General features: G+C 41.4%; 1 protein-coding gene across 1 annotated transcript; it reads right to left on the reverse strand.

The window, feature by feature from the left end:
• Positions 1-902: 902 nt before the first annotated feature.
• Positions 903-2,948, reverse strand: LOC133440992 (hairy/enhancer-of-split related with YRPW motif protein 1-like). Its single transcript, XM_061718353.1, has 5 exons — positions 2,770-2,948; positions 2,526-2,598; positions 2,357-2,440; positions 2,141-2,222; positions 903-2,049 (listed from the first exon to the last, which is right to left on the reverse strand). Exons 1-5 carry the CDS (start codon positions 2,853-2,855, stop codon positions 1,439-1,441), a joined length of 936 nt encoding a protein of 311 aa, XP_061574337.1. The 5' UTR covers positions 2,856-2,948; the 3' UTR covers positions 903-1,438.
• Positions 2,949-11,454: the final 8,506 nt, after the last annotated feature.

Genomic DNA, 11,454 nt, shown 5'->3' on the forward strand with positions numbered 1-11,454 from the left:
TCATTTTTAACACTGTTTTGGATTCTCTTTTATAGAGGTAGACTAAAATGAGTGAGATGTTTAACCAGCAGGTGGCAGTGTCACATTTATCTGGTGAAGGAAAACCAAATTCTCTTAAAACAGCCCAACAGATCAAAATAAGCCAAGTGTAAATTCACAATACTAACATTTATTAAATGTCATTAATCACCGACTGTGGATCTGATTATCATCTGCTCTCAACATATCGTCATTCTGGTTCACAAAGGGAGACAATAAAATTGATTTATTATTTATACCATGTGGCTTTAGTTCTCAGACAGATTACAAACATTATTACTGCCATACCTGGAGGCCCAAGAAACTACGGTAGATAAAACAAATGATTAAAACAATGAAACCGCAAAAAAAATTAAAAAATCAAGCTTTCAAGACTGGACCAAGGCAGCGCCTCCGAGCTGAGCTGTGATTTATGGGTCCAGCTGTCTGTGTGTTGTTGTTACTTAATAACTGCTTTCCTCCAATGTCCCCATCCTGTTCACACTATTGTCTCCGTTTCAGACCAGCCCAGGCTGGTGAGGTCAGGGCAACATTGTAAAGGATTTCCTCTGGTTCTTAATGATTTCCTGGGTATTCATAAGGGCAACAATGCTTTTGGATTTGGTTACTTAACCTGGCACAGAGTAAAGGAATTGCCTTTCAGTCAATAAGCAGGGCTTTATTAGCTGATGATTAACTTCCAGAAGGCCAACAAAAATGCACCTGCAGGTTCAGGAAGATATGTTCATAATCAACTGCAGCAGGCTTTTATGGTGTAAATGCTGAATTAAGATTTGCTCCTGATAGATTTTAAAACACTAACATCCAGAGGACAAATGTAACAAAAAAGAAAAAACAAAAGCACTGATTCATATGCATGTTTCATACATTTAGACTCATTTTATTGGTACAAAAATATTATGAACAGATACACAAATGAAAGTTTCCAGTTCACAAGTAGTTAGTCCTCCAAATGTAGGGCATATTATATGCATATCTATTTCCACAAGATTCTCATAAAAAATAAAATAAAAAATCAGATCATAGTAAGCAGCTCTACATAATGTTAAAGCGGACATTTGTGCTTGACAAATGTAAAAGTTTGTGTGTATGATCTATAAAGTCTTACCTATAAATCTGTGCTTACAGTAATGCTACTCACTGACCCATAATTATACCATTATGTCAGTCTTCAACTGGGAAGCAGTGCATTCTACGTAGTTAGTTTTCAACTCACTGAATGACACGTTTCCTTTTTCTTGTGAAAAGTAAATGCCACATTGAGAAGAAGCTATATAATCCTGCGGTTAACTCTGCTCCACTGTGGTTTAATGTAAAAAAAAAAAAAAAGAAAAGCAGGTGAAGCAGGCTGGTGATGGTGGGCACAGCTCAGCTGTTGCCTTCAGTCCAGTGCTCAGCGTCAGAAGGCCCCAATCTCCATGGCCCAAGGCCTGTAAGGCTTCGATATGGTGGAGGAAGGACTCGCTGTGCTGACGGCTGCTGGGGAGATGAGAGGGAAAGCACTCAAAGAGAGGGGGAAGGCCGAAAGTGAGGACAGAGATGAGACGAGTGGCGGCGAAAGCTTAGATGCTGGCACAGAGAGACTGAGGGGCAGAGAGCCGTTGGGAGGCACCCTGATGGACTCTGTGGGGGGCATGGCGCTGAGTCTGGGTGTCCCAGCTGTCTCGGCGGACGAGGAGGAAGATGACGGAGAAGAGGAGGAAGAGTTGGAGGGCGGGCTGCTGTTGCTTCTGGGTGCAGGTGTCCTGCCCTGAGGGTGCTGTAGGAGGACGTGGTGGGGGAGATGGGTGGGAGCAGTCCCGTAGGCAGAGCCCCAGGCTAAATGTTCCAGTCCAGTGTGCACCTCCCTCTGAGAGGCACAGTTGCTGAGGTGGGACACTAACCGCATACGTAGAGAGTCCGTGCTGTCCCGTCCTTCGACGATGCTCAGGTAGCGTGCTGTCTCTGCCAGGCACTCCCTGAAGCCCAGGCTGCGGTAATCCTTAGCAAGAGTATGTGCCTCAAAGTAACCTGTCAGGGAAAAAATGCATGAAGTTTAAATGTTAAATTGTTAAGCATACTTTGGAAATATGATTTATAATGTTAAAACAAACATATTAACCTTTCCCACCAGATGCGTGAAGCATCTTCAAGTGGTCCACTGTCATTTGCAAGATTTCAGCTTTCTCCAATTTAGCTGATCCCTGGAAAAACATGCAAAGAATGTATCACTTTAAGATAATCTTGTTTCAATTTTGCATGTTTGTAGTGCGCATTAAGAAAAAAAATAACAGTTTGTATACATGAAACACATAAAATTAAGTCTCATGTAATTTACCTGTTTCTCAAATGCACTTGGCACCAATCTTCTCAGCTCTGACAGACTGTTATTGATTCGATCACGTCTCCTTTTCTCAATAATCTGTTGAAGGACATTTTAATTAGAAGGTCAGCAGTAGTTTACATCTATAAAAAAAACAGTATGCAACTTTAAGAAGCTTACATACCCCTCTGCGCCTTTTTCTGGCTTGAACTTGTGTGGTTGTAGAGGGTGACATAGATCCATGAGAGTCAAGGTGACTGAAATTCAAAGCAGACATAACACTGTCCTTAGAACAAAACAAACCATACTATACAGGTCTTTTGGTTTTTGCAGCAATAAATCTAAATAATAAAGTCAAAACTAAGAATGATGTCCTAAATAAATGACACATTGGTTTTCAATCATGAAAAACATAAAAGCTGACATACCCATTTTCATCGCCACTATCCTTCTCCACTTCAACATTGTCGTCCAGGTCGCTGTCTGATGAGCTGTAGCTGTGGTTTCGTTTCATTCTGCTTCCAAGCCTGCAGTGATCCAGACACTCCTTCCACAGAAAACTCCAGCAGCGTGTTGACAGCAGTGGGTCTGAGCAACAGTTTGAACATCAGACCTGCCTCCCTGGAATGATTTTCACACCGTGCGGACGGGGGCGGGGCGTCTGGGATTGAGTGGGCGGGGCTTGACAACGCTCCAGCCAATCAACACCGAGCTGACATCTGAGCGATCACAGAGCACTGTGTGAGTGACGTGCTGCTTATGGAGACGTCAAAGGGAAGAAAACTCTTATAAAAGGTTGAATCCGTAAATGATTAAATTGGTATTTTTAAAGTTTGACCTTGATGTTGATAACGTTTTCTGTGGATGACAGCTCACACTGGTGGTAGGACTCCCGGCCACAGGTTTCCAGTTTCACTCCTGAGGCCCAAATAGACCTAATCATGACTGCAGAAGCCATCTTCCTCTGTTGTGTGAGGTCTATTACATGAGTGTGTTCATTGTCTGCTGTCAGCTGTGTGGTTCCACAACACCACTGAACAGCCGGGAGCCTCCACAGTCAGGCAGCGTTGCCAAGAGCTCCCAGGAAACTTCTTTCCCTCCGCCCCCCTCCCCACTCACTGCAAATAGTTTAACTTACTGGCGCAGGCAAATCTTCCCAGGGAACCATTCATCCACTGTGGGCGAAAATAGTTCCCTTGTAAAAGCCTAAGAGCCAAAACACATTTGAAAATACTTTAAACATAAGATTTAAAAGACAAAAGGAGCAGAGGTGGTCTGGCCGTCGTGAAACATTTGTGACCCGACTAATGTATATGGGCCAGAGAACAAACTTTATAAAACACAATACTTTTTTCCCTTAATAATGTGAAGCTTTCACAATGTTCATAGCGTTTAGTATTTTGTTATTCTTCAGAATCTTCTTAATGTACAGTCAATAAAGTGTTCGCCCACATACTTTTACACTTAATAATCAACAATGGCAAAGGAAAAACTTAATTAATTGTAGAATAATCAAATATTTAATGTATTCAGTGTCTTATTGAGTATATGGCCTGAGTATTAATTGTAGCCTTCAAGTCAGAGTCAATTTATAGATTTGTATGGAAACATGTTATTAGATGATTATTTCTTAAAACATATTAGAAGTGATAACCATGTCTGGGTTTCATGACACAGCGGTATAGATATTTAATGTCCCTGTACATGCATTGAGCCTCAAAAGGGCAACTAGATGACCAGAATTAGCAGAAATTAAGCTGTTTTATTTTTATTTTGTTGCAGAGAAATAATGAGAAGAGAAATTAGATTACATTTGTAAAGGGCCACACAAGCCTCTTACAATACTTGCTGTACTCATGTCAAAGCCAGCCTATGACATTTGAGACACATCTAGCTATTTACACCACATGCCATTACAAAACTTTAGCCCAGCCCACAACCTTTGCGCCATGCCTGGCCACAACAGTGCCATCACTGAGTCATGAGAGCCAAAATTAGCCAGGATTAGGCCCAAATATGCCCACTATCTGGGAATTTAGTGAACTATGTTGATGTTTGGTGGATTGATTTTGCACAGAGCCATGATGATAAAGAGCTGAGGTTCACCACCTCGTTTTGCAACTGATAGTTTTACAAACACTCATTAGTGACAGCTGAGATTAACAGACACATCAGCTCACCATGATGATGGCTCTGATACATTGCTGTCAGGAGATGCTCATACTGATCCCATGATGAATTCAAATCAGTCCACAGCTGAAATGGTAACCAGAATATTTTTCATCTGCAGCTTATGTTTACGATTTACACTTTGTCTGTGTTAAAACAAACTACCTTATTGTCAAGTTCGTGCGGTTCATTTGAGCTGATCTGAAATATGTCAGTCAGTATCCAAAGCTGAGAGAGTGTTTGTTATCCAAGTGTTAAAGAGCAAATGTTTCTATAATGTAACTGCTGTAATGTAACTGAGTTATTTTTGACCAGGATTTGTCCTTTAAATCATGGATTGATCGAGTACATACAGTGTAACTGCTTTTTCCACCTTAGGGACTATGAGATTGCACTACTGCAATTTCTTCTTAATAGGATGTCCAGGGCCCAGCTCCCACTTAACTTCAAGAACTCACCGTTAAATAATGCCCCAGCAGAACCACTCGGTCTAAGGCTCCAGATGTGGGGTTCCTACAGTTTTTGAAAAGAAAAATGGGATGCAGAGCCTTCAGTTATCAGGCTCCTCTTTTGTGAAATCAGTCCCAAGTTAGTGTTTGGGATGCCATCACCGTCTCTGCCTTTAGATTAGGCTTAATGCATTCACTTTTTGATAAGATAAGATAAGATAAGAAATCCTTTAATAGTCCCCCAGAGGGGAAATTTCCAGGTTACAGCAGCAAAGGGGATAGTGCAAAACAAGAGGCATCAATATCACACAATATCACACAACAATAATAATAATAATAAACACTATAACATTATAAACAGTATATACAATAATAATAATAATAAGAATAAGAAGGAGAATAAAAATAGTAATAAATAAAAAAAAAAAAAAAATTCTAGTATACAAAAAGAAAAACAGATGGATATTTACAGATGTTATTTATGCCCGTTGCAGAATGGTTTTTATTGTCAGGATTGTTTGTATTGTTTGTGGTCTACTGTGAGCAGTGCTGGTTGTGTAGTCTCACAGCTGCAGGGAGGAAGGACCGTCTGTAGCGCTCCTTCACACACCTAGGGTGAAGGAGCCTGTCGCTGAAGGAGCTCTCCAGCGCTCTGAAGGTGTCCTTCATGGGGTGGGAGTCCTTCTCCATCATGGATGACAGCTTAGCCATCATCCTCCTCTCTCCCACCACCTGTACTGTGTCCAGAGAGCAGCCCACGACAGAGCCGGCCCTTTTGATGGTTTTGTCCAGCCTCCTTCTGTCTGCAGCTGTGATGTTGCTGCCCCAGCAGACCACTCCGTAAAAAATGGCTGATGCCACCACAGTGTTGTAAAATGTTTTCAGGAGCTTCTCCTGCACACCAAAGGCCCTCAGTCTCCTGAGCAGATAGAGTCTGCTCTGGCCTTTTCTGTGGAGTGCAGAGGAATTAGTAGTCCAGTCCAGTTTATTGTTGAGGTGAACACCCAGGTACTTATAAGATGTCACCATCTCAATGTCCTTTCCCTGGATGTTCACCGGTGTCGAGGGGGATTTATTACACCTGCGGAAATCCACCACCAGTTCTTTGGTTTTCCCCGCGTTGATCTGGAGGTGGTTCTGCAGGCACCAGTCCACAAAGTCCTGGGACAGTTCTCTGTACTCGCTATCGTCTTCATCAGTGATGAGGCCGACGATAGCAGAGTCGTCAGAGAACTTTTGGAGGTGACAGGTTGGGGAGTTGTAGGAGAAGATAAAGATAAAGAAGATAAAGCATATCATTAGGGCTGACTCAGGTTTCTTGAACAACACACTTTTAGTTGTCCAGGTGTAGACCGTCCAGGCAAGAGGCCAGCAGTCCATGCTGGCCTCTTTCCTTACTTTGTTCGCCTTACTCTCTTTCTATGTATTTTTTATTATTGTACGGTAATTAACATTGTTTTCTTTTATGTCTCATAGGCAGATATCCCTGCACTAATCTCTCTATTTGTAGGTCTCCCATTCCTGTTATCTCAGACCTCCAACTGTTGAAGCAGATGGCTTCCCTGTCCGAGTCTGGCTCAGCTGGTGGTTTTTTGGTCCTGTTAATTAGTTTTTGTTTCTTTCCTCTCCACTTTCCTTTGTGCTTGTTCATAGAGGGGGATTGCATCAAAGTGAAGACTTATTACAATCTATTGTAATCCTTACCTAGGCTGTTTTTCTGAATTGCCTTCTGGACTCTTTTGAAATAAACTGGATAAAATGAGTAACATGGAATTGAATTGGAATATAAATGGACTGAACTAAAGTGTCGTTGACTGGACTTTAATGGACTTATGTTCTGTATAAAGTGCCTTGAGATTCCTTTTTTTCTTTGGATTCCCTGCATAGGAATTAATTCTAGAGAGGTTTTCCCTTTAGTTCTTATGAAAATTGTTCAAGCAGATAAATCCGCACATCTTGTGAAACAAATACATTTTATAGGCATAGTCACTGATCAATACAGTGCACTGCTACAAATAAACAACTTAAAAATACATTTCTTTATCCTTGTTTTTTAGTTGCAATATTATGATCATGACTTTGAAACAACATGCCAGTCTTCTTCAAGAATATTTTTTGGTATTGCATTTAGTGAAATAATGGTTTTAAAACAGATCAGTAAAGTCATTACAGTCTTTACTGAGTTTAACATTCATATGTTGACATTGATAGCCTTAAGTTAGCTTTTATTTTCTTTTAGAATCGGTGAGTATTTTGCAAAAGTAAACCACCTACGCAATGCTTTAATCATACCCCCATCTCGTCTTAGCCTACAGTAAAGAACCTGATGATCTGTTAGTGTCACCTGTGAACTCCTTCCTATCCGACCACTGTTTGGTGATGTTTGAATTTAACGTTGTCGATGTTAAAGCTCATAACAAAAGGTATTTTTTTTAGCTGATGTTCATCTGATAATGCTATTGCTAAATTTAAGGAGCCTATCGCTTCTCATCTTCCTACAGACGAACATAATGAAACTATCTAGGGCTATGGCCTAAACTCTACCTTTGCAGATATTGATTAATATTGATTAATTGATCAATAATAATGCAGATGTGTTGCACTCAGCTAAATGCAGTTGCTCCTTTGAGAAAAAGAGGGTCTTTAACCATAGGAGCTTAACTACCTGGTATAATTCACATGTCCCCATGTTTAAACATAAAGTGTATACAATACAAGGGAGGTGTTAAGTCTTTAGATTCTTATAGTGCATGGAAAGATAGTCTAATGGCATATAAAAAAAACATTCACAAAGCTACAGCAGCTTATTATTTATCGGTGATAGAAGATAATAGAAATAACACACGTTTTCTGTTCAGGACTGTAGCCAGGCTGACAAAGAGTCACAACTCCGTGGAGTAGTGAAGACATTATGTGCTTCTTTAGCAGTAAAATCATCAGAATTAGAGAAAAGATCAGCCAGGCCCACCCGGCAGCGGCTGTGGGCGTTTCTTCGGCTTCAGTGACTTCCCTAGGTCCTGACCTAACTCTAGACTGTTTCCTGTAGACCTCCCTGCGCTGACCTTAGTCATCAATAGAGCTAAATCATCCAAGTGTCTGTTAGATCCCATCCCGACTCGACTACTCAAAAATGTTTTCTTTTTTACGTACTACAATACTGAACCAGATCAGCTTATCCCTAATTTCAGGATATGTGCTGCAGGCTTTTAAGGTTGCAATCATTAAACCTTTACTCAAAAAACCCTATCTTGACCCAGACATTTTAGCTAATCATAGACCAATTTACAACCTTCAATTTTTATCTTAAATTCTGGAAAAGGTATTTGCAAGCCAGTTATGTGACCATTTGTATAGAAATTATCTGTTTGAAGTTTTTCAGCCCGGTATCAGATTGCATCATAGCAGAGAAACAGCACTGCTTTGAGTCATGAATGACCTTCTTATGGCCTCAGATAAAGGATTACTCTCCATACTGGTTCTACTAGACCTCAGTGCTGCTTTTGACATCAGCATTTTACTGCACAGGTTAGAGCATGTTGTTAGGATTAAAGGGACAGCCCTAGGTTGGTCTAAATCATATCTATCTCACAGATTCCAGTTTGTTCATGTTCATGAGGTTTCTTACAGGCGAGGTTCTGCTACGGTGTCCCGTAGGGTTCAGTGCGAGGGACAATCTTGTTCAGTTTGTACACGCAGCCCTTGGGACGTATTATCCAGAACCACTGCAGTCATTTGCTGAAGTGGCTTATTGCTCATGCAGCTGTATTTATCTATGAAGCCAGATGAAACTTCAGACATGTATGAAGGACATTAAGGCCTGGATGTCCACTAACTTTTTACGTCTAAATTCCGATAAAACAGAGGTTATTATTTTTGGTCTCAAACACCTTAGGGAGGGGTTAGATGGTGTTGCGATGGCCTCCAGTGCTACTGTAAGAAACCTTGGTGTTATTTTGTCGTTTAAACAGCATATTAATCAGGTTTGTGTTTTTTCCATCTCTGTAATATTGCAACTATTAGGAAATCCTCTCCCAGAGTGATGCGGAAAATCAAATTCATGTGTTTTTATCTTCTAGACTAAATTACTGTAATGTATTATTAGCAGGATCTCCAAGTAATTGACTGAATAGGCTCCAGCTGATCCAAAATGCAGCAGCGCTAGTGCTGACAAGAATCAACAATTCTCTCCAGTGTTAGCCTCACTCCATTGGCTACCAATAAAACTCAGAATCCAATTCAAAATTGTATTACTTGCATATAAAGCCCAAAACGACCTAGCTCTGGGATATTTGCAAGACCTAATAGTACCTTATGTTCCTAACAGAGCTCTCCGTTCTCAGAGTGCAGGCTTACTTGTAGTTCCTATCCAAATGTAGATTTGGAGGGCGGGCGCTCTGCTATCAGGAACCATTTCTATGGAACCAACTTTCAGTTTGGGATAAGGAGGCTGACACCACCTCCACCTTTAAAACCAAATGTAAAATATTTCTGATTAGTATAGACTACAGTTGGTGTTAACTCTGGTGTGTTTAGGGCCAGTAGTCATAGCTGCAGCTCCAGGAAAAGACTACAGCAGACTCTTCTAAAACATAGCTTTGTTGTAGATATGCTGCTTTAGACCTGTGCTGCAGGGGGGCACCAACGTGATGAGGGGTGCCCCGCAGCCCTTTTGCTCTCCTCTCCTTCTGTTTCCTTTCTTCAGACCATCCCTCAGTTATTGATTAGAAGTATATCATCATTATAATTGTTCTCCATTGTTCTTGTAGTTTGATGTGCTGGTCTGCCCCCTCCTTTTCTCTTCTGTGCATGTTTGCAGGCCAGAGCCTCAAAAGCTGCATGCTGACCTGCAGTTCCACCCTTTGACCACCATGTATCATTAATATGTACATAGAACTCTCAGTTCTCCAGCTAATGGACAATACTAATATAGCTTCTCTTTTGTACCTTTGACGATATATTTGTGCCCGTCCTCTCTTTGTTCTTTATTCTTTTGTTTTCCTCTACCTGGCTGGCCTTTGGCAGGAGGTTCCCCCCTTATGATCCAGGTCCTGCTTAAAGGGGACCTATTATGGCATCTAATACCTATTTTAAACGGGCCTTGAATGTCTTAAAAACAAGCTTTTGATTGTTTTTGCTAAATAAATAAAAAAATTCAGCCTCTGAGCCATGTCTTTATCTTGCCATTCTCTAACCTCATTCTCTTTGCGGGATTCTGAGTGGGCGGGGAGGCTATGATAATGAGGCTCTGTGCTGATTGGCTGCCTGAGTGACGATATACGTCGCTACGGAAAAATGGTGGAAGCTCCGGCCGGCAGAGTTAGTTGTGGGCGTGGTTTCACGCATCGGAGGCCAACCTATGTAAATCGCATTTTCGTTACGTAACGACGGGAGCAGAATCTGAACGGCTCGTAGAAGCCACATCACACTGGACGGCTCATCCGGGCGGCTGTACAGACACTGCAGAATTTGGTTGCTTTCCTCCTTCTCTGAGTTGGCAGGCTGAGGGAAGACCACTTTATATATGTCAAAGCAAGAAAAAACGTGTTTTTCATAATAGGTCCCCTTTAAGGTTTCTTCCCTCCTAAAGTGGAGAGCCACTGTTTGGCTTAATGGTTCCTCTCCCTCGAGGGGAGTTTTTACCTGCCATTGTTTATGTAATAATTCCTCGGGGGTCATATTCTGGGTCTCTGGAAAGCGCCTAGAGAGACAATATGTATTGTAATAGACGATGTATAAATAAAATTGAATTTAACTGAATTGAATTGAAAAACGCATTGAGGTTTGTAATTGAATATTACTCTTAATGCTGCATTTACTGAAATAAAAAATCTCATATTACATTGGCAGCAGACACATTTTAATGAAAGGTCTGGGATGATCGGATACAGTTCCTGCGTTGAGTTTGACATGCCTGTTTTGGCTATCAGTGGAAAAGCGACCACATCCTCCCTGTCATCTCGCGGACCAGTACCTTGTAGAGGAGCAGCTGTTTCTTTGCTCTGACCATCAGGTCAGTTGTTAACTTGCTGCGTTGGGAGCAAGACAAGTGCGGATAATAACTTGATTCCCGGGAACAACTGCAGACAACATGCTTTGTTCCCAGAATGTCAGAGGACCTTCAGTATTGACTGATGTGCGCAAACTTCAGGCAGCTCTGCTGATATGGCAAGCATGGATGCAGTATCCCACACATGCACAGAAATCCACCTCCTCTCTTCTCTTTACTTTAGTCCACTTACTTAAGTCGCACCTGCCCTTATACGTTTCATGCATTCCACATTCCCAAACACGAACTTGGCCAGTTTATAGACCCTGTCACGTTCATGAGCTGGTGTTGAAGCCTGCTGCCTCCCTTTTATAGACAGTATATCTCACATCCTGATGCTGGTGGGACAGTCCAAAACATATCCCTGATCTCTTGTCGTTCTTTATCTCAGGCGTAACTATACATGACCTTTACGTGGGTCTGATAAATGGGAGATTTGATATATTTTG

The sequence above is a fragment of the Cololabis saira genome, chromosome 3, assembly GCF_033807715.1.
Source record: "Cololabis saira isolate AMF1-May2022 chromosome 3, fColSai1.1, whole genome shotgun sequence".
NCBI lineage: Eukaryota > Metazoa > Chordata > Actinopteri > Beloniformes > Belonidae > Cololabis > Cololabis saira.

What these genes read in the sequence shown, in the direction of transcription:
- LOC133440992 (XM_061718353.1), bottom strand. Translation starts at nt 2,855, where the DNA reads ATGAAACGAAACCACAGCTACAGCTCATCAGACAGCGACCTGGACGAC. An exon ending in CCAGAAAAAGGCGCAGAGGG is followed by an intron (nt 2,441 to 2,525) that starts GTATGTAAGCTT and finishes GTCCTTCAACAG; the next exon opens with ATTATTGAGAAAAGGAGACG. An exon ending in TCACGCATCTGGTGGGAAAG is followed by an intron (nt 2,050 to 2,140) that starts GTTAATATGTTT and finishes TTTCCCTGACAG; the next exon opens with GTTACTTTGAGGCACATACT.